This window comes from Squalius cephalus (assembly GCF_949319135.1).
Source record: "Squalius cephalus genome assembly, chromosome: 20".
NCBI lineage: Eukaryota > Metazoa > Chordata > Actinopteri > Cypriniformes > Leuciscidae > Squalius > Squalius cephalus.
In genome coordinates this window covers 25,540,086-25,564,358 of record NC_137141.1, presented here as the reverse complement: position 1 = coordinate 25,564,358, position 24,273 = coordinate 25,540,086, and the positions used below count along the sequence as shown (strand labels likewise).

The following is a 24,273-nucleotide window of genomic DNA, read 5'->3' as shown; positions in this document are numbered from 1 at the left end:
GGGACATGACGACTGGGGGAATGCCAAACAGAGGGTGGGGGTGGGGTGGGGGGGGGTTATATCCCAAGAAACATTGGGTTACACATTAATCAAGAAAATAAACGAAAATGATAGCATTATTCACAAATGGATAGGTGTATTCTTCTTTGCCTTGATTGTATTATAAAGGGTTGTGTCTTTAGATTAGAACTACTAAGAAAAAACATTTTGATTGGTCTGCAGGGTTGGATAAATCCTTTAGGTGCATGTTTGTGTCAGATCCTTGTATTTATCTGAAGGGTGATTTTATGACATTTTAATACCGAGAAGAATAGGGAATTTTCGTGAGTTATTTCTTAATCTTTGATCCTTCCCAAAGAGCTTGGAATAACTTGTAAATGTATTACAAATGTATCTGACTGCTTCATGAGATGAAACTAAGGTATGTTGGAGTCCCACAGGATTCCCAAGTCAAATTGCAACACAAATGCCCAGTCATAATATGTGAAACAGAAATGCTGTTATAAATGCCTCTACATTGTGTTGAAATGTTTAAAAGTATTCCCTTAAAATACAAAATAAAAAACAACCAAAGGTAAATAAACTGGCCAAGAAAAATAATTGAGCACATTCATAGTCTGAGATACTGCCATATCCAAACCGATTCCTAATATTAAATACTTGTTATTAGATTACATTTTAAAATACTTGTAATCAGACTTCAGTTACTTTTTTATTTATTACATGACTACTTAATGTTCACAAAATGGCTCCAAATGATTCATAATTATCACTGATTATCTTGAAAATTCTTTTTATTTTCATTTTCCTTTCTAAAAACAAAAGCCTATTGCTTTTACATGTTCGGAAAGTCTTCCAGTTTTGTGGAATTACACAAGAACGGTCATTAGTTAGGCAGCTATAATTACATGGAGAATTGAGAGATCAGCATAAATAAGTAAAATATTTATATTTTTGTAAGCGTTTTATTTTGATTGTTTTATTTTAAAAAGTATTTTTAAACATTTTTTTTAAAGATTTAATTAATCATTAGCATTTCATCAATTTCCAAACCCCCTGTAGTTCCTACACAAACCCCAGTTTGAGAACGCCTGACGTATGCTTAATGCATTTCACGTTGTTGATAAATTGGAATAAATGTTCTTTCTCTATGCATTTTTATATCAATATGTTACAAGCTTATGGTATTCAAATCAATATGATAAACGAGTATCAAAAGTAATCAAAAAGTAATCAGATTATATTGACTAAAATGTGTAACATAATAGATTACATTACTAATACAATTCTCATGTAATATGTAATCAGTACTGAATTACTGTTTGTAAGGAATCTACCCAGCACTATATACAGTACACAGTGTGTATATATATATATATATATATATATATATATATATATATATATATATATATATATATATATATATATATATTATATTGATTTAGGGGCCAAAAGCTATTGCTTTTATTACATGATGAACAATTGTAATGAATTATTCAACTCTGATGATAACTTAACACAAAGAGCTGTTCTGTAACTTTGCCAATTGGACTAATTGATGATTTGCATGTGAATACTGGTCTAACATTATCCACCCTTTAATGTAGGATCAGCTAGAACCATTTTGAAATGAAAAGCTCAAACATCTTTGTTTTTAGGGTTGCTTTTGTAAAAAATACCTAATTGATGCGGTGGTTATTTTTTGTTTGTCATTCAGGTATTGACCATTTGGCTCCTTCTCCTTATTATTATTGAAATCATTTTTCCACACACAAGTCTTTGCCAAAATATATTCAGATCGATACTGGAAAACAACATCCACGTTCACAACAGAAACTCCTCTGCCTGAGCAGATAAATTCTTTCAGGCTTTAATTTTCTTCTGATGTGGCAAACATAATTATAATTCAATAATTATTAGGTACAACATCCAGGACATCAGAAAAACAACAATCCCAGTGGGACCAAAGCAATAAATTATCGTTGAGTGTAACTCGCTCTTACCAGCAGATGGAGGTATTGGAGAGCGTGTTTCAAGAGTTACAGTAGCAGTGCACTATGGTCAGCAGATGGAAGCAGACATCAAAGAACCACTGTATTATGTGGGGAAATCAGCTCACTTCTTTGTCTGTCTGAAAAAAAGAAAAAAAACTGTACACTGTAAAAAAAATTCTAACCTCCCTAACTCAAAATTTTCTAGTGACTGGTCACATCTAAATTTTTCAATTGGCCCAAGTGAAATTCTGTAAATTTCAATTGGCCCAAGTGAAAATCTGTAAATTTAATTTTATAATTTACAGAATTTCACTTGGGACAATTGAAAAATGTAGATGTGACCAGTCACTAGAAAATTTTGAGTTAGGGAGGTTAGAAATTTTTTACAGTGTAAGGAAAGAAATAATATTTATCATATTTAATATTAATTAATACTTATTAATAATTTTTCAAAATGAACATTTACTGGACTAAAGCAACTTAGGTTTACTTATCCATACATCATTTATTCGAAAAATCGTGTTAAAATCTCAACCATCATTGAATAGCATTGCATTATATGTTTTGTTCCCAGAATCAAAACTTCAAAACTTTAATTATAAAACTAAGCATTTAAACACATCTTATTATAATACATATTATTGGCAGATGTAGAGTGGCGACTGATATTTATATGCTTTTTATGCAAGTGGTTTGTTGTTGTTAAAATCTTATTGATTAACATTACAATCTTACTTTTTGACAATAACATCTGCACCAAATTACATATTTTTGAAGAGTTTAGGTCTTCTGAGGTGAAAATGTAGGTGTTTTTGCATCTTTGAGTGTAAGCTACACATTTTCACTCTATCCTATATGAGCCATTAAAGCGTGATGTATCCAATTTATACAAAACATAAAATGTACTCAAACTTTTTTAGATTTTTTTTTTAAAGGTTCAATAAACGGATCCATTTAAATATATATTTATTTTTCTGACTATTTTTTCTAGACTTTACGTGGTTAATACTCAAAGGGCTGCTTAATATCAGAGGTGGACATAATAACAAAGTACATTTACTTGAGTACAGTACTCAAGTAAATGTACTTTGTTACTGCCCACCTCTGATATTATTACTTAAGTACACTTCAGTACACTTTTTGAGTATCTGTCCTTGAGTATTATTTTATCTGGAAACTTTTTACTTTAACTTCACTACATTTGAAAGACAAATATAGTAATTTTTACTCCACTACATTTCTGTCAAGGTCCTTGAGTAGAAAGCAGTAACGTCAGTCAGGGGATGATTTTGGTTGCATTTTGGTTGGAAATGAAAGTCGGTTTGACATCAGAACCCGACATCGGATTGACGTCAACCTCCTACGCTGGACAGACGTTGGATTTTGGTTGGAAATGAAAGTCGGGTTGACGTCAGAACCCGATAAATCACAATACAACGTCTGTCCAACGTTGGAGATTAACGTCAATCTGACGTTGGATTCTAACATCAACCTGATTTTCATTTTCAAGGTAGGCAGGCATAGATTCAGAGGCATAAGGTACTGTAAGTATTACATACAACAATGCAACAATAATAAAACAATGCATTGACATTTACTTTTTACTTTTGATACTTAAGTACTTTTAAAAACGGGTACTTCTGTAACTTTTACTTAAAGGGGTCATCGGATGCAAAATTCACTTTTATATGGTGTATGCATTTAAATGTGTCTTTGCAGTGTGTGGACACAACCACCATACAATGAAACAAATCCATTCACTCATTTTTTTTAATCCTCAAAAAGCCTAAAAGCCGGCACGTACATCACCGTCTCCGGAAAGGACACCACCGTCTCCGGCACGGACACCAATGAATCCAGAACAGACACCAACGACTCCGGCACGGACATCACCGTCTCCGGCACGGACATCACCGTCTCTGGCACGGACATCACCGTCTCCGGCACGGACACCAACGTCTCTGGAACGGACACCACCATCTCCAGCAAGGACACCGCAGTCTCCGGAACGGACACCAACGTCTACGGCACAGACACCACCCACCGTCTCCGGAACGGACACCACCCACCATCTCCGGAACCGACACCACCGTCTCCGGCACGGACACCAACGTCTCCGGCACGGACACCATTGGCTCCGGCACGGACACCACCCACCGTCTCAGGCACGGACACCAACGTCTCTGGCACATCTCCACCACAGACTCCAACATCTCCGGCACGGACACCAACGTCTCCTGAACGGACACCAAAGTCTCTGGCACAGACACCATCATCTCCGGCATGAACACCATCATCTCCGGCACAGACACCAACGTCTCCGGCACGGACACCACCCACCGTGTCCAGCACGGACACCACCATCTCCGGAATGGACACCACCCTCTCTGGAACGGACACCACCATCTCCGGAAAGTACACCATCGTCTCCGGCACGGACACCCCCCTTTCCGGCACGGACACCAATGTATCCGGAACGGACACCACCGTCTCCAGAACAGACACCAACGACTCTGGCACGTCTCCAACGTCTCCGGCACGGACAAGTGCACGGACACCGCCATCTCTGGCACGGACACCAAAGTCTCCGGAAAGGACACCACCGTCTCCGGCAAGGACACCAGCATGGACACCACTCCAGAACAGACACCAATGACTCTGGCATGTCTCCGCCGGCACGGACACCGGCACGGACATCACCATCTCCGGCACGGACACCAAAGTCTCCGGAACGGACACCAACGTCTCCAGCACGGACACCAATGTCTCCGGCACGGACACCAACGTCTCCGGAACAAACACCACCTTCTCTGGCACGGACACCAACGCCTCCGGCAAGGACACCACCGTCTCCGGAACGGAGACCACCGTCTCCGGAATGGACACCAACTTCTTCGGAACAGACACCAGCACAGACACCACCGTCTCTGGCACGGACACCAACGTCTCAAATTATGAAAAACTAATTATTGATATAAAAAATTAACATTGTTACTAGTAGCAATTCAATTGTTGATATCAAGAATAGACATTTCAACTAGTGACAATTGAATTCTTGATATCGATAATAAAGGATTTAGTAGTAAGAACTGTATTTCTGATATGTGAAATTGGGAATTTCAACTAGTAAGAAATCAATTGTTGATATCAAAAAGAGAGAGCAAGTCCAGGGTTTCATTCAAGAGTCATGATTGTGGCCCCATATTCAGTTACCGGGAAGAGTGTTACCTGCTACACAGCATTGCTGACAACAGGGAATTTTAGGAAATATCTGCCTGCTGAATGATTGATCAATTAGAATTAAGTATTCCAGGCAGCTGCGAAACAAATACATATTTATTACGGCTGTGATTAAAAACAGCTATTTACGCAGGTTCCTGTAATGGGCCATGATTAACCACCCTTAAATTACATTTTGCCATTTTAACGCATCAGAAATGTACAGCCCTAATATTATAATATAATATTCAAGTAAACAAACATGTGCTTTATCTGAAGGCAGTTGAAAGTATAACACAAAAAAAATCTATTGTTATATAGAAGATCAGAAATAGAATTTACATAAAAAATACAAACATAACCTAGGCTATGAGAAATAAAATATAATTAATCAATTAACAAGTCTAAATGAATGATTAAAGACAAAACACATTAAGCTGGCAGTAAGAACAATTAAGTCAAATTAAATAAAAATTTTGGTTGACAGCTAAATAAATGCTTTCTCAGACTTGCATTACTAATTGAACAAGAATGTGTTATTGTTAATACATTTAAATGCATTACAATTATTATACTAAAAATTAAAAATAGTACAAGTTTGACAAAGACTTTGGTTTTGATGTTCACTAACATAAACTGATTACATTTCATCATGGGGCAAACAGTGGACAATGTTGAATCTGGAGATCTGGACTGGAGTATTGTTTTTTATGAATTAATTGAATGGTTGTTCAAGGCTCTATTGAAAGAGTGGATTCTGGAATCCAATGCTGCTTCAATGTATATCTAATAAGTGATTATAATCAAGGTAAAACATTTTTCCTTCTAAATATCAAATTAGTGGAATGACTTCTCTAAGCTTATGAGATTTTACCTCACCATGACAACTATAGGTCACAAGGGTCATTGAAACCTATAGATGAGTGACCATTTCTTAGTTAAAGTCTTTACTTTACTGTTAGATTAAAGTGTCCTCTCATTGAGAGAAAGAACATGTTATCTTGATGTTTTGAGAAGACTTCCCTGTTTATAATTATAGCCAAGCCAAATCCAACCTTGAAGAAGCTGTGTGTCTGTGTGTTTGTTAGTATTCTTGGTTACAGGTTAAGGAATACGTGGCAGCAACCCAGATCTGCGACCTGGAAGGTCACGCCGTGCCTAAATTCAGGGTCCGAGTGTCAGCAGCATAATCGATGGAGATATGCTTCAGTCTATCTGTTTATGTGTGGAAAATGTGTGTTTATCTATTTCTTAGCCAATCAGAACCATTCAACCTGAAGCAAGGACGTAGCTTAGACCTTGGTGAAGGGTATAAGTGCTGTGATATTAGCAAGCGGGGGGAGGCCTACGAACTTCTTGTGAGTCTTGAAGCTGACTTCTGCCTGATGAAACTGCAAACTATCCTCAGTAAAAAAATCTTTAATTTATTATAATTCTGACTCTTGTCTTAAATTGACTGCACTTCTAACTCCTGGTCTTAATTATTCATATCTGGTCCTTGGGTCTTTAACTGTAAATCCCCTAACAATATGTTTACACGACAACAAAATACTCAAAACAGACAACAACTTTGTCAAAACAATCCCCGTTCATGCGGATATGCAAAAAAATGACTAAAAAGGTTGTTTGGTTGCTGTTTGTGTGAGACCGGAAACACAGACAGTGAGGTCACGGCGGGCCTGCAGGAGCTGCTGCCAGGAAGTTGGCGATATCAATTTGTCAAGAAACACCCCTAGAACACGTATGCAAATGATGCGCATGACGTCACGTTTTCACAAATTCACTTTTTGTTGTTTAAATATGGAGACGTATGGCATTGTTTTCAAAACCTAGCACTTTAAATCCATTTTAAAAAGCTTGCATTTTCAGGCCCCCAAAACGCCAATGTCGTGTAAATGAATGGCTAAAACACATAAAAGTTTTCAGTTTTCAGTTAAAAACGGTGTCGTGCAAACATAACTTACTCTAAATAAGAATCTAAGGGGCTGTTTACACAACACCATTTTCAACTAAAAACGTAAAACTTTTTATGCGTTTTTGCCGATCATTTAAACGGCAACGGCATTTTGGGAGCCTGAAAACGCAAACTTTTTAAAACGGGTTTCAAATTGCAAAGTTTTTGTAAAACTGTCTCTGCATAAACAACAAAAACGCGAATCTCTGAAGACGATGACGTCATGTGTTCAGTCGCCATCTAATGGCCTGGCAGCAGAATACAGGGTTTTTAGTCGTTTTCGCGGATCCGTGTGAATGGGGATCATTTTGACAGGTGTCGTCTGTAGGCGGAAAACTCACACATCTCTATTCTAAGCATATCGTTGCCGTGGAAACGTACCATAAAATATTACAAAAACATACCTTCTTCTTGCTCTTTTTCTTCACGTTCTTGGCGGGTTTTCTTTCTTTTTTCTGCTCAGATTGGTTGGGAAGCAATTGCCATTATGTCAAGACGTTGCTGCACTGCATGATGTCCGAATAAATATAGCCTAGTATAGTCAGTAATAAATATAGCCTAAAAAATACATAGGCCTATGACTCATCTAAAGTTTAAACATTTACCTACAGTAAATTACCGCCATTTTACAGTGATACACTACTTAAATTATCTTTGAAAGAAAGAGGGCCCCCTGGTGTTTCGGAAGCCCTACGCAACTTGCATACTTTGGTATAAAGAGAACAACGATGTTGTGGATCCAAGCAAAAGATTAATTGATCTGATCATATCCCAGATAGCAAATAGTAATTGAAACGATGTTAAATCAACATCCCGCTGTCAACGATAAAGTAATTGAATCAACGTCGAACTCTGATGTTGATTCTTCATCATGTTGCACCCTCTATTATCATTGAAACAACGTTTAAATCATACCTAGAGATCAACAGAATTTCAATGGTATTTCGATTACAATGGATATTGAAACAATGTTGAAATCCCAGCATATCAACAAAACTTCAATGGTGTTTTAGTATACCACAGGTTTAATCTGAAGGTATGTAATTTTAATATAATATTAAAAACATTATTATTAGGCTATAATTCTGCTTTATCGACAGCCAGGATGGGCTAGCAAAATATAGAAAATAGAAACTATACCTTTAGGCTATAACCTAGACTAGCACAAATGACACCCCACGCATTCTTTAAAAATTAAACAATCATTTTTATTGTAATATTTCTTTTTTTTCTTTTTTTTTTTTTTTTTACATGTTAACTCCTGCTGCGTCTGTCTTCCAGCTCCTCCCGCTCGGTCTGGGGCGTAGCGCAGCCACTTCTGTACAGCTTGAGCGAAGTCATAGGTGTTTGCCGTTGTAAGACGTTGAGTCAAGGCATCTAGAATACAAGTAAAAGTATGTTATGTGATTTAGTCAATGATTTGTTCAATCAAGCTGTCGTCAAGGATTGGGAGCAGAACATGGCACGAACACAGTACACATAGGAATATGCATAAATCTCACCGCAAAAACAGGCTAATAATAATAGGCTATGTCTTTAAAATTAACGAGGCATTTAATTGTTTCTATATGAAGTATGTGGGGCCAAGCCCCCCCTTGACGCCAGGCCTGGTTGTCAGGCGCTGTAATAACAGTGCGCGCACGGCGCGCGCGCTTCCCCGCGCTCAGAAAAGGTGCAGATCATCAAAAATCGTGATATCGCATAAGCACTAGTATAAACCGACTGTTATCATTTCTGAAAACAAACACAATGGAGTTATAAAACTGTATCGCACGCATATCGCAGCCCTGCTTGAGGATTATTAATATTTTGGATTTGTATTACGACGAGATGGTCTAATCGGCATTTCCAGCTAACGTTACAACTCGAGACAGTTCTGCATTGAATAAAGTAAAGGTAACTTACATGTCTTCTGTGTAATTCTGGCCCGCCGCGGTCACTTCTGTGGGTAGCGCTAGGTAGAGCAGTATGCTAGCGTTGGTTCCGCCGGTGTTCTCCGACGGTCAGAACAGAAGAAATAGCGGTGCTGTGTTAATAGATTTCACGACACTAGCAATGGGTACAGCAGACATGTAGTTTGAGCTAGCTATCACAAAAATAGACGGGACTCGGAGGGTTTGCTAACTTTATAACCTAGAAGAGAACCGTGAAGTAGGCCTACTTTTGGCAGATTTTGACACATTGGTAAAACAAAACAAAAATTTCAGTGACAGCAGCACTGCGTCGGTTACTACACTAACCATCATGTTAACGATCAACCTAACAGTATTTGATTTGGTACAATTAATTCATATCGAACATTAAGCAAGCTTAACAGTTACCTGTACGCTTGTGCCAAGGTCCAGAAATGAGCTGTGTCCGATGCAGTACGTTGGTGTTGATCTTCCGGTCAACCAAAAATCGATGGATTTTCAATCATATTTCCCGGTCAACTATATATCGATGCATTTTCAATCATATTTCCCGGTCAACTATATGCCGATGACTCTTCAACAACTATAAATCAATGACTTTTCAACACATTCAGCGATCGCCCGGTAAACCAAATATCAATGCTTAATCAATCATAAAGATAACTATAGATCAATGTTGTTCCAATATTGTTGCCATCAACATTAATAACATCAGGTTTTCATCGATATGGTAATGGTGATTCAACATTTATTTTGCATTGAAATTTCAATATCAACCATAATGATGATTCAGATGGAAAAACAATGTTTATTCAATGTTGGCTTGCTATCTGGGATTTGCAGCACGAAATGTATCACTGTACAAACTTAGTTAAATTAATTAAAAATAACTAAAAAAAACTGACTGAGACAACCTTTAGAATCACTTCATGGGTTCACCAGATCAACGCCATCCATTTTGAGATGATTCGAAATTCGAATGTCGTATTGGATCGAATCGCTCGCTGTACTTTGAACACTGTTGAAAACTCGATTCAAGCTCCGATCCACTGGTTGTTTCGAAAACACCTATTGATAAAAAAAAAAAAAAAAAAAAAACTATCATAAAATATTTAAAAATGCATAATAATAATAATTATGTTTGGGAACTATACGGTTATCCGGACCACACCTATTTAGGTAGGGTTGGGTAGGGTTAGGGTTAGGGCTAGGGTTAGTATAGTACATTTACGTGTGGTCACGTGTGGTCCGGATAACCGTATAGTACCTATGTTTGTATAAAAAAAGGACTCTGCAAGAGGAAAGGAAGTTAATTTGATTAAAGATTGCAAGCACATATGTATTTAAAAAATAATGATGTGAATGGATAAAGCATTTATAATAAACACTGAAATTAGAGAATATTAATTTTCATTTTTGAAATTCAATTCTTTTTTCAGTTTTTTGGTTGTTTGTTTGTTTTAATTTAGGAGATCAGTTTGATTGTTTCATAATCTCAAACGCCTCACTTTCCCCTAGAGACCACGCGATGGCGCCATGAAGCCAAATATCGAGGTAGGCCGGTAGTGGACGCCACTCGCGGACGGGCTTTAGGACCGCTGGGTGTGTGGGGCATTGCCGTAAGCCTCCTGTCTTCTGGTGCAGCTCGTTCGGAGTCTTTTCGCCGAACATGTGGTGTGGTAGTGGCGTCACTACACTTGCCGCAGTCACTAACAAAACCGATTGAGACCGAGGCACCGCTTTCTGACGAGTGCAAGGAAGTGTGACACGCGAGCAGCAGGTCAAGAGCAATGAAAACCGAGGGAATTGAGGGTACTGAAAGATTTCTGAGCCCCGGTAAAGGCCGGGGACTCAAAGCCACTAAGCAGTTCAAAGTTGGTGATCTAGTGTTCGCCTGTCCGGCGTATGCTTACGTGCTGACAGTGAACGAGAGAGGCGGACACTGCGAATACTGCTTTACCAGGTCAGCGCTCCTTTTAAGTCCACGTCTGACACTTTGTGTCTTTGTGTACGAGACTAGATCCTCCTGACTTGCTGTGCACACGGATGTTTCATTTGACAATGCATGCACGTACATCAAGAGCTTTAGAATAATAATAATAATAATTGTTAACTTTTATAATAGTTCTTGATCAACTTTGTTTTGGTCATGCCATATTTGACAGGAAGCTAATCTGCATTCACTGCAAGGCTGGTCCCTCTTAAAGATGGCTGGCACATGCTTTCTATTTTTTCTGCGTTTAAATGCTGCTGGGTCATGCACTGTGAGTGTGAAGGGTGACCCACTTTATACACACCTCCAACACGGACAATGAGTGCTGTGCATGAATGTTTAGTGAAATCTTTCTTTTCAGGCAGTCAGTCTGTAGATTTTTACAGGAGACGTGTGTGATGTGATCTAGACTGCATAAATCCACTAGATACAATGGCAATACATCTGTCATAAGCATATGTAAACACAAGACAATGTAAATTATTATTTTATGGGCTTAAATGAGAGCTTTTGGTGTGATTGATGCATTTGTCAATGGTGAATTTTTATACTTTTGTATTGTTACAATGAAGGTGATGTATGACTTTGTTCCATTGAACAAGAATGGAGATGTTAAAGTTGGTATGCAAGAAAAATTCACCTTATCTGTTTTCTAAATGCTTGTTATAGATCTTATTGTGAGTGATTTATTCTTGCATGTGTTTCATTTTTAATGAAACTTTGTAATGTTTCATCAAAATGTCATAACTGGACCTTCTGGTGAAATCTTCTCTGTGGTGATGGATGCAGGACGTTTCCAATCATTTTATCATTAGCCCACCCTCCACAACTATAAGACTTTTGTTCATCTTCGAAATGCAAATTAAGATATTTTTAATGATCACTTAAAAATTTCTCTCTGTATTGAAAGTCCAGGTAACCATTGATGCTTCAAAATGTTCATTAAGACATCCATGTGAAACAAGTGATTTAATCCAAGGTTTTAAGGGATAGTTTAGCTAAAATTATCAATCTGTCATCGTTTACTCAACTTTTTAAAACTGTAAGAATTACATATTTCTGTGGAATGTAAAAAAGAAGATATTTTGAGAAATGTTTTCATGGTCAATATTAACCAAAACTGTATAGTTATTACCAACATTCTTCAAAACAGCTTATCTTATGTTCTGCAGGATAAAGTCGTATATGGTTGGAACGGGTGAGGAAAAGATGACATGATTTTTATTTTTGTGTGAACTTTTAGCTATATGGTTATGCTTTTTAAAAGGCATAAGGGTAAATAATGACAGGATTTTCATTCATTTTTACATAGAGGGAAATAGTGGCATGCTGAAGTGTGAATTGAGGATCATCTAAAACATTTGTTACTTTTTTTGTCACTTTATTCACAGGAAAGAAGGGCTGTCGAAGTGTGGAAAATGTAAACAGGCCTATTACTGCAATGTTGAGTGTCAGGTAAGTCTGTGTTTGTGCTTTTTGTTGAGGGAAACGATATCATAGTCTCTCTATGTGTGGATTTGCTCCACTGTCCATATTACAAAAATAGTGTTATATATGTGTCCTTGTTACATGTACTTACCATAGTGATTACAATCAATTATGCATAATTACATGCAAGTAACCCCTTAACCAAATCCTAATCCTACCCTAACCTTTAGTAAGTACATATAGTTGCTTAATATTACTCAGTACTTAAATATATAATTACACTGTAACGATGACACCTTAAAATAAAGTGTAACCGAAAATTCTGTCATTATTTACTTACACATCATATTGCCTATATGCTGTGGAACACAGAGACATACAGTACTGTGGAATGTAACGCTGACACACTGTATTGACCAATCAGAAACCACGGCCATAACGACCTGTTTCATAAAGTTCATTTTGCTCTGTCAGCATATATCAGAGCTTTTTTTCCCAATGCTTAGTACTTACACTACAGTGCTCTAATTGTGAGGATGGTCCCACTGGAGCAACGCTTGTTGAAGTGCTTTTCCTGTGTTTGAGCCAGAGTAGCATAGTCTCAGAATGAACTCCATAGTTAATGTACTCACTTTACCTGGAATCAAACCTGCAGCCTTTGTGTTAGCAGCGCAGTACCTCAACAACTCAACCACCCTTTGCTACATATCTGAGACAAATTTTGATCCATCCATTCTAATCAAATGTAGGGTCGTAGGGATGCTGGACAGTTTATAAATTAATAAATCATTGTATAATTTTTAAGAAATATACACAACACCATTTTCAACTAAAAACGGAAACCTTACGCATTTTGGCCGTTCATTTTTCGGGGCCTGAAAACGCAAACTTGGGTTTCAAAGTGCACGTTTTTGAAAACGATACCGTTATCATCTCCGTGTGAAATACAAAAGCGCGAATTTGTGAAAACGGTGACGTCAGTCTATAGACCTTAAGGCCTGTTCACACCGGGACGAATTTCGTGCGCGATATTCGCCGACATTTAACGCCTCGTGACTAAACAAAGGGCGCCAATGTGAGTATGCACACCGGCGCGAAAAACGCTACGCGTAAAAGCGTCATTTTTTTAAAAACGCCTCGGGTTCGTTTTTTTGGTTTGACGCACCGCGTCAAAAACTATCCGACCAATGAGATTGGCGCTTTTGTTCACGTGTCTGGAGCTTCTGAAGTTACAGTAAAACACAACTTGGGGGCGCTCAAACACAAAACGATCTTGCCGAGCACACATACCTAACGGCGAAGAAGATATACACCAAGTAGCATCTACACTGCCGGGAAGAAATAAGACGAGGAAGATGCAAGGGAAGATGATTGTAGAGCTGCTGCTCTCATTGGTGTCGGAACATAAAGAACTATATGACAAACGCGACAGCGACTACAAAAATCTTGATAAAAGAGAACTGTTATGGAGTGGTTTCTGTTTTACATTAAGCGCCATCTAATGTCAGGGAATGAATTTGCATGTTCACTCGGCTCATCGTCAGCGAAAATCGCTTGGGTGTGAACACAAAAAACGCGTTGAAAAACGCTGGCGAATAACGCGCGCCGATATTCGTCCCGGTGTGTAGGGCCCTTTATGTGCTAGAGAAACAAGCGCCCAGCCAACTTTAGAATTTAGTTTTTTAACTTCCGTTTTCCCAGTAGCTCTGTATAATTCTATGGCATTGCTGTCAAAGTAATTTGCTGGTGTAGTGGATTTACTTATTGTAGCGTTAACGAAAGCGGATATCATAACAAATGTTTAAAGTGGATATCATAACAAATGTCAGTAGACTGGGAAGATAAATCCGTAAGATCTTACCTGGATGCTGTGGAAATATAAAGCATAAGAGACTTAAAAACAATCTTACCAGCCCCAAACATTTGAATTGTAATTTTTAATTCATATATTTACTTTTTACTGTTCTAAAAGGCTTTAAAATATTTATTTCATCTCATCAACTTTGTATAAGACAAAGCACAGTTGACTCAGTTCCTCATTAATGAGTTCCTCCAGGATGAGAAACAGGGATCGTTCTCTGTAGAAACCACAGCCGGAATGACAGCTCTGTAATTGATCATTACGGGTGAGTGCCAAGCAGAGTCGAAAATCCAGCACAGAAAATAAAGATCATCAATAATCCATTTGCACTCTACCACAAGGCCCTTCTCTCTAGTCCCTGCTGTTTTTCTGCGCCCTACAAGTTGTGGCATTAGAATCAGCCTATCCATCATCATACGGTTTTAAGCTGTTCCAGTTCAGGCTTGTTCCTGTGTGGATCCTTGCTCTGAATTTAGGCTTTTATTCACATATAAATGTTGATCAGCCTACATAAACAGAAGCTCAACCGTACTTGACGCGCGAGAACAAACCTCATTGGTTTTAGTGGAAGCTCAAACGTGCTGCGTAACAAGAATGAACCTCATTGGTTCTCGCACATCAAGCAAACATGCGTGAGCTTCCGTTTACCATAACTGATGTGTCCGTTGATTGTTTATTTGTGAATAAAAGCCTAAATTCAATCTGTTCATCATATAAAAAGCGAACATGTCTCTTCAGAAAATGTGGACTACACCTCTCAATTCATATGGATTAGTTTTACAATCTCTTTATTAATTTTTTGAAGCATCAAAGTGGTAATTTCACGGACTCAATGAAGAGACCGTGTTTTGAGGATGAACGAAAATCAAACAGGTTTGGAACGTCAAGATGATGACAGAATTTTGGGTGAACTAACCCTTTAACGTAAAGTCATAATGTAAGGTAATATGTAAAAATGTAAAGTTTATGCATTATCATTCAAATCAGTTCCTCCCACATGAAAATGACAAGCATTTTTACTTCATCCCAAATGCAACACTCTATTCCCTGCTAAATGACATACAGGAAGTCCCGCCTCAAAATCACACCAATGATCTAAGACTTGCAGCAGAACAATGATTTGATAGCACTTCAGTGTTTATACTGCGGAAAGGGAAGCTACAAATGGTTGTCTCTGGCAAAGAAATTACACACTGTTGTCCATTTAAATATATAAAGCAAAAGTACAAAAAAAAAGAACAGCAGACCAATATAATTAAAGCAGCGATCATGGAGAAAATCTGGGTAGCCTGTTTATTTTAAGCGATTTGGTTGTTGCTCTATTCCTAAATTGAGCTGAAAGGCGTTCTGGCCACGCTGTTGCTATGACAATCCGTCTCAAATGCATTAGGGATCGGTTTCTGTTTGCTCGCCAGAACACAGGATTTAGTTTATTCGTCGCCCAGTAGCCTGTGAGGCAGGCTGAGACTAATTCAAAGTCTTATCTCTCAGGAATTCTCGTATTCGCCTTGAGGTTCCGTTCCATTTGAAAGCATGACTCATCAAACGGAAGCGAGCCGACATGCGATTGGTTATATCAAAAGCATATCATCTCAAAAAGAAGAGCTGTGACCCTTCATGTGAAAATATGCTATATGTTTCCAGTTTGTGTGAAAATAAACAATGGCCTTGTCCTTTCCTCAGAGAGGAGACTGGCCCATGCACAAGCTGGAGTGCTCAGCCATGTGCTCATACGGAGAGAACTGGTGTCCATCAGAAACCGTACGACTGGTCGCCAGAATAATACTCAAACAGGTGAGGACAACCAGGTTTTTTGGCATGCGGTATAACTTTTTGTTTTCAGTTTATTTTACTATTGAATGCTATTTTTTATTTTGAATTAGCTATTTTATTAGTAACTTGTCTATTTAGATTTTATTTTTATTTCAGTTTTAGTATTTCAGCATTTCTAATATGAAGTTTTTCATCAAATATTATTTTTATTTTATATCAGTTTTATTTCAATGAACTAATATGATTTTAATAGTTTTAGTTACCAATAACAACAGTGCTCTAAAGACGCCTATTTCCGGGTAACTTTTCATGCATGTACTAAATGCAATTATTATTACACTTAATGATATTTTGCTTGCTAACAGTCTTTGCCTAGGTGAATATTTACAGTGAATTTACTGCAGAGTAGTAGTTGCAGTACATTTTATTCTCTGCTAGAACTATATTTCCTGTTAGATCTTAAATGTTTTTTTGGCTGTGGAAGTATGTTGAGGAGGCAGCTCTTCAGCTGCTCTGCTGTAATAATGTCTATAGCTACAGCCACTCTACTCACGAGTACTTCAGTTCAGAGAGTAAGAGAGGTCTAGTGCTTTCACATTCCTCACCTGCCAATTAGTTTTTTGGGTTTTTTTTTTTGTAGTTTGAATGTAGTTTTACATTTACATTTAGTCATTTAGCAGACCAAAGCGACTTACAAATTAGGACTAAATTAAGTGAGTCATCGTGAAGAGGCAAGAAACAACGCAAGAAGTGCTCAAAATGCGAAGTTCAGGCATTGTTCAGAGTAGCATAAGACCGATAAGCGAGGATTTAAAGGAAGAAGGAAATTTTTTTTTTTTTTTATGAGGTTAAGTGCTCACGGAAGAGATGGGTTTTCAGCTGTCTTTTGAATGTTGTCAGGGATTCTGCATTCCGGATGAGGGTGGGGAGAGCATTCCACCAGCATGGAACTGTGAATGAGAATGTTCTGGAAAGTGATTTTGTGGCTCTCTGTGATGGAACCACGAGACGTCGCTCGTTGACCGATCATAGGCTTCTGGTAGGGATGTAGGCTCGTAGGAGTGAGTGAAAGTAGGAGGGAGCTGAGCCTGTGATAGATCTGTAAGCAAGCGTCAATGCCTTGAACTTGAAGCCAGTGCAGAGAGATGAACAGAGGAGTGACGTGGGCCCTCTTGGGCTCGTTGAAGACGAGACGAGCTGCAGCATTCTGAATCATTTGTAGAGATTTAGTTGCACATGATGGAAGTCCAGCCAGAAGAGCATTGCTGTAGTCAAGCCTAGATATGACCAGGGCCTGGACGAGAAGTTGTGCTGCATGCTCAGTTAGGAAAGGCCTGATCTTCCTGATGTTGTGCAATGCAGTTTTAAGTTCGCAATGCCTTCAGACCCTGCAACTGTACATGTCTGAATGCATTGAGGGAAAAAAAATGTGTTATAGAGGGTTAGAGAAGAGGCGGCTTGCTCAGGTTTTGTAAGATTTTTGTAATGTTTTTAAAATATGTCTCTTATGCTCATCAAGGATGCATTTATTTGATCAAAAATGGTTTTCTATATTTTAAAATGTAATTTTTTTGTGTGTAATTTAGTGCTCAAGAAATATTTAGGTGTGTTGAAAACCGTTGTGCTGCTTAATATTTTTGTGGAAACAATATGTTTTTTTCAGGTTTCTTTGATTAATAGAATGTTTAAAAGAACAGCATTTATTTGAAATAGAAATCTTTTGTAACATTATGAATGACTTGTCACTCTTGATCCATGTAACGAGTCCTTCCTTGCTGAATAAAAGCATTCATTTCTTTAAATAAATAAAAACTTACTGAAACCAAACTTGGGCAGTCATTTAAGTTCTTAAAAATTTCAATGATGGAAATTGTTTTAGAAACTAATAAAACAGACATTAGTTTCCTCCTTTTAGCCACTTCATTCGATGCTATTATTATTAATGCGCCTGATCGTGAGATTATAGGCAGCGAAGACAGCACACATCTCTGTTGTCTTCTAAATCCAACCAGATCAAGGAGTTTCAGCAGACAGGCTGTTACACAAACATTGGATTTAGATGTGCCTTGTTGCCTTCCTACCTCCATATGTTGCTTGTGAAGGCAGCATTTATCAGGTTTCAGACACATCTAGAGTGAGTCTGAAGGAACTCAGCTCTTTCTGCTGCACCTGTTAAGATGATTAACCTTCACAGGTGTGAAAACACGGACGGCTTTTCTTTTTCTGAACACACTGATGCAAAGTTCACCAATAGTAATATTCAGTCATTTAAGAATCGGTACAATCCAGTGCACAGCTGATGATTTAGTTTAGAATTAGATGTAGAATTTCCAGTGCTGCTCTGGCACATATGGTGCTACCATGTGTTTTTTATGGATGTGTTTTTCCTGAATGCGTCAGGGCCGGCAGCTCTCCGTGACTCACTCTGCCGGCACATGGCGCTTTGTGTCACACAGCATGTGCCCGTTAGACAGTTGGCCAGAAAACTGTTCGGTCTCATCAAACACTGAAACAAGGTTTTGTTTTGCATGTTTGACAGTTTGCGAGGATTGTCACATCTAACTTTTAAACATTTTCTTGTTTTCCAGAAAAGCCAGACAGAAAGGACTCCTTCAGAAAGAGTGTTGACTCTTAGAGAATTAGAAGCACGTAAGTGTTTAGGGTTTAAAAAAAAGGTTGAAAAATGCAAAGTCTGTTTCTTTTGCTTAAAAGAGGGTTTGAAGTTGAAGTCAGTAAAAGGCTGGTGACTTTCCACACCTGTTTAATGACCCTTACCATCTGCCCTGTTGGCTCTTACAGATATATGACGCCTAGAGTAGGACTTGAAGTCTTCGTCTGTGTCTGAAATTGTAACTGGTGTTTAAAAAAAAAAAAAGAGTCAGACATTGCATGTTTGATGAAAAGAGAGCTATTACTGCTATTGTCCTGATACTCAATTATATATTAACATTCTGTCTAATTTGTGGCATAGCCTTAACAATGTAAGACTGGAGTCTTTTTGAAGATGAAATGCTAATTTCCTTTTCTGTACAATGTTTGTCAGATCTGGACAAGATGGATGATGAGAAGAATGAGATGAACGATACAGACATTGCTGCACTACATCACTTTTACTCCCGCCATCTCGATTTTCCTGATAATGCAGCACTTACCGAACTCTTTGCTCAGGTAAAGTTCGGGGCTCTGCATGTTTTTCACTAAATGAACACGGATAAATTCTATTTAATCAATTTCATGCATCAGTGAAGAAATGCAGTAAAGCAAGGAATAATTGAAGTATTATCTTATATTTTTTACTGCAACATTTTAATAACTCAATAAAATGTTGTAATCAAGTGATTGAAAATGACAGTTTGAAGATATATTTGCAGAAATTAACTCACCATGTTTTTTTTTTTTTTTTTTTTTTTGCTTCTAAATAAAAAGCCGAATTAAAACAATCATAATATTTACAGGATTGCTTTATTTTATATTGCCAGCAAAATCATGCAAACTAAGTATTAGAAGAGCTGATTATATTCTAATCACTTTATAAAGTATGAATGCGTATCTATGAAATATAAATACAATATAGTTTTATAAAATATAAATTAAGTTTACTATGTTTATTTTAAAGGGATAGTTCACCCAAAAATGAAAATTGTCACTGTTTACTCACGCTGTAAAATCTTTTTGTGGAACATAATAGAAGATATTTTGGAAATATATTAGTGTTTTCAATGTCAATGGTATCTAAAATGTTTAGTTGCTTACCAACATTCTTCAAAATAACTGCTGAAGAAAGAAAGTCATGTTTAGAATGACATGAATTCTCATTTTTTGTGTGAAAAATAAGGAGAATGACAGACTTGGAAATAAAAGATGCGAAGAAAGTGAATTGTGACCTTGGCTTTCATTCTGTCTAGCATCTCTTTTATGTTCCATGAAAGAATGAAATTATTATGGGTTTTGAAAAAATTATCCTTTTAAGTGATCCTAGTTTAGTCTAGCATATCTAATAGTTCTCACTTCAGAAAGCATAAGACTTGTTCCAAAACCTTGTACCCTATTTGTGGATAGTTCCAAATCTGTGTGTCCATGCTAATTCCTCCTTTTTACATCACAGGTGAATTGTAATGGCTTCACCATTGAAGATGAAGAGCTGTCTCATTTGGGTTCTGCTGTTTTTCAAGAGTAAGTCTCATACTAGAATCAAAACCACTGCCTTGACCAAAATATATGAAGTACTTGATAGTAATTGAATGTCTTTCCATGGTAGTGTTGCTCTGATGAACCACAGTTGTAGTCCAAATGTGATTGTGACGTATAAAGGTACAGTAGCCGAAGTGAGAGCGGTGCAGGAGATCAACCCTGAAGATGAGGTGAGACAGGACCACGTTATGCTTGTTGTATTGCAGCATGTCTTGTCATTGTTTGAGACTAAATATTGACTAAAATATTACACTTACGGTAATGCAAAATGTTGTTATCTTCACTGACTGGCCAGACCTCACATGATTTTTATTGTCACATTCAGGAAACCTTTGTTGTTTGTTATTTAGCATTATAATCATTGTCATTAAATTGTAATGTAAAATGCAGAATTATCTGACAAGTCAGTATTGAATTCTGACATCTATTATAGTATTGCATAATCATCTCATTACTAATTTAATTGTTGTATATTGTGTGACCGTCCTCTTTGTTTCTCTGGAATAGATCTTCAACAGTTACATTGACCTCCTGTATCCAACAGAGGATAGAATTGAACGGTTGAAAGATTCTTACTTCTTCACCTGTGACTGTAAAGAATGCACCTCTAAATCAAAGGTGAGTGTCATTTTAATCCTTTAATAAACGACTTTTCATATACGGGTGTGTCCAACCCAAAAAAAGATAATAATACATTTAGTCCTGTTTGCTTAGCGTTCACACTGTCATTTTTAAGACCGAGCCTAAAGATACAAAAAAACAAAAACAACAAAAAAAACGTATTTTGCGACTGAACTTACCGAATATCCAAAACAATGCAGTGTGCTTGGATAAATGTGCTCGTTATATGTGTGTACATATGATGGCATTTTGTCCAGCTGAGAACTCGTGAAGAGTTTATAAAATGTGTAAAAAGGAGTCAAAACAGCGTCGGGAATTCCTCTGTTGCACACAAACGAAGATCGAAGGAGAAGGCGTTTCTGACGCCTGTACCGAATTATGGCTCCCATGACGGGAAAAAATCAGGTATGCTTCAGCATTCTGTCCTTTTTAAGGTCGCATCTGGTGATATCACGTCATGTTTTTGGTTCGTTTATATGTCTTTGGTCCTTGTTGCGTTCATATTTCTGTCGAAACGCACCAGAGTTCGTTTGAAAGCGGACCGAGACCCATCTTTTTATATGTAATAACAGTATGAATAAAAATTAACATGAATAAGGGAACTCAAGTCGATATATGTGGAATAACACCTTCTTTTTTATTTAGGACAAAGCCAAAATGGAGATCCGTCAGAAGCTTAGCACACCTCCAGAGGATGAGGAAATCACACAGATGGTCATGTATGCCAGAAATGTCATTGAGGAGTTCAGGAGAGCAAAGCACTACAAAAATATCCTTCATTGGCCTTTTCTTTTCTTTTTTATCTTTATAGTTTTCTCTGTGATAATGGGGAATATTTTGAATATAGAGCAATCCAGAGGCACTGGGATATATTTAGTCTCCACATTTGAAGCCATACTAACCTTTGGGATATATTGTGCCACAAAACATACACTAGTGTTTTTTAAAAAAAAAAACAATTGCTTGAAAAGTCTGAGAAAATGTAGACTGAGCAGATCAGACCAAGCTCCCTTTGTCAGACAATATACACTACCATTGAAAAGTTTTGGGTCAAATATTTTCTTTTTCTTGCTTTTATTCAGCAGTTATGCGTTAAAATTATATATTTTTGACTGTTTTCAACATTGATAATAAGTTATGTTTCTTGACCACCGAAGAATATTAGAATGATTTCAGAAGGATCATGTGACACTGAAGACTGGAGTAATGATGCTGAAAATTCAGCTTTGCCATCACAGGAATAAATGAAATTTGTAAAAAAATAAAATAAAAAAACCAGAGAAAATGAGTTCTTTTTAAAATTGTAGTGATATTTCACATTATTACTATTTTTACTGTATTCAGAATCAAATAAATGCAGCCTTGGTGAGCACAAGACACTTTTTTCACAGACCCCAAACTTTCGAACGGAAGTGTATATATCCTGAAGTTGTGGTTTTGACTAAAAGTTCCTTGACCGCTAAGTACCCCCCAGTGAGCTGCTGGAAATCTGTGAACTAAGCCTGGAGAAAATGGGTTCAATCTTTGCCGAAACCAATGTGTACATGCTGCATATGATGTATCAGGCAATGGGTGTCTGTCTCTATATGCAGGATTGGGACGGAGCAATGAAATATGGCGAGAAAATTGTCCAGCCCTACAGGTAATCCAGTGTGATTCCTGTCTTTCTAACTTATTTTAATTTAAAATTCAAATAATAAAGAGTTACAGTGTATCCACTTTACTAATAGTGTCCAATGCACATATCCTTCTAGTGTGCACTATCCTCCTTACTCACTGAATGTGGCTTCTATGTACCTGAAACTTGGAAGATTGTACCTAGGACTTGAGAGGAGTACACAAGGAGTTAAAGCTTTAAAGAAGGTAAGGTGTTAGCAGTGCTAATGTAATAATAATGTAATATTGGATGTGGGCGTCCTTTTGAAATCTAAAAGAAAAAAAAAAAACGAAATATTTTTGGACCCATCTAGGCTTATAAATTGTTGTTGCTGAATTTATCACAGGCTCTTGCAATCATGGACATTGCCCATGGTAAGGACCACCCGTACATCGCTGAGATTAAAAAGGAAATAGAAGACCAGACATAATGGGAACACGTGGAGGAATATGCATCAAACACTGGCATGTGTCTTATACCTCTCCTGGGAATATAAAAACAAAGTGATGTCAAAATTACCTGTTTATCTGAGATGTCATTTAAATGATTTTTGGTTTTGTAAATAGATGGCCTGAGTCTGAGATACTTTGTTGCTTGTATTGTCTGCACTTTGAACAAATGTGCTATACTGTTTTCTGAGAAGAAGGGCTAAGAATTAAGAATCATATCATATATACCAGGTTTTTAACAACATTTTGCCCCCTCATGTAGCAACACAATATTATTGTTTTCAATAGCTAACGAATGTAAATCATTTATATATTCTCAATAAGGCGAAAGACTCTGATTCTGTTTTACTTGTCTGTTTGCATGGTTATTGTTTTTGCACTGATCAAAATATATCATGGATACTGTTAAGATATTGGACTTCCAATCAATCAGTGCATTTCATAGTGTTACTATCATTGTTGCTTATTTGTTGAACGTTTCTTGTTTGTTTAGTATTGTGCTATTTTGACATCGTATGGGCTAAAGAAAAATTAAATTAAAAAAAAGATGCAGACTGCCACATGCAAAATACATTACATTTAATGTGACAACACTAAAGTAATAAATTCCTTATGACAAACACTGACTTTATGGATTACATTTTTTTAGTGGAATGCTATTTAAGATGTGCCACCAGCATCAAAATAACACATTTATCTGTGAATTGTATCACTAAATACATTCAGCGACTTGTAATCATCATCATCTGCTATTGTTTTTGTCATAAGTCTCTTCATAAGCTGTGTTGCATCCCTGGCAGTAACCATGGTGATGAGATCCATATATGGCTCTCATACCATCTGCTATGACCCAGAGCACGTGTTTGGCAGAGCCCTTTGGAAGCAGTATGGTGCCATTCATCTCTCTACAGAGCACTGCATTCAGGAAGACAAACACGAACAGAAGAGTAACCATTCAGAAGTGTATAGCAGCAAGGGATTAGAAATCATTACACATAAACACAAATCATATGTGGTGTATTAACTATGGTCATCGGGTTTGCTCAAAGCCCAGTTTCAGATGTCACTAATTATAAAGACAAACATGATTATAGTTTTCTTTTAATATGGATATTAAGGAAGCAGATTTTTTTTTTTTTTTTAGTCTTTATTTGTATTCTGGTGTTTTTTAAAAGTGTTATTTTCTGCAAGTCGTCGGTTGTTTATATGGACTTTTG

At 37.3% G+C, this 24,273-nt stretch overlaps 1 protein-coding gene across 1 annotated transcript; it reads left to right on the top strand.

Moving 5' to 3' along the window:
* The first annotated feature begins 10,657 nt into the window (after window positions 1-10,657).
* smyd2a (SET and MYND domain containing 2a) lies at window positions 10,658-23,676 on the top strand. The gene is made up of 12 exons (XM_079852949.1): window positions 10,658-11,046; window positions 12,468-12,531; window positions 16,049-16,159; window positions 18,727-18,787; window positions 19,182-19,306; window positions 20,244-20,311; window positions 20,397-20,499; window positions 20,837-20,947; window positions 21,596-21,719; window positions 22,418-22,592; window positions 22,705-22,813; window positions 22,954-23,676. Exons 1-12 carry the CDS (start codon window positions 10,874-10,876, stop codon window positions 23,035-23,037), a joined length of 1,308 nt encoding a protein of 435 aa, XP_079709075.1. The 5' UTR covers window positions 10,658-10,873; the 3' UTR covers window positions 23,038-23,676.
* The last annotated feature ends 597 nt before the right edge of the window (window positions 23,677-24,273 follow it).

Excerpts from the sequence above, each read along its gene's own strand:
- smyd2a (XM_079852949.1), top strand. The coding sequence starts at position 10,874 with ATGAAAACCGAGGGAATTGAGGGTACTGAAAGATTTCTGAGCCCCGGT. Across the intron at positions 16,160-18,726 it reads CCAGAATAATACTCAAACAG|AAAAGCCAGACAGAAAGGAC; the intron begins GTGAGGACAACC and ends CTTGTTTTCCAG. Across the intron at positions 20,948-21,595 it reads AATGCACCTCTAAATCAAAG|GACAAAGCCAAAATGGAGAT; the intron begins GTGAGTGTCATT and ends TTTTTTATTTAG.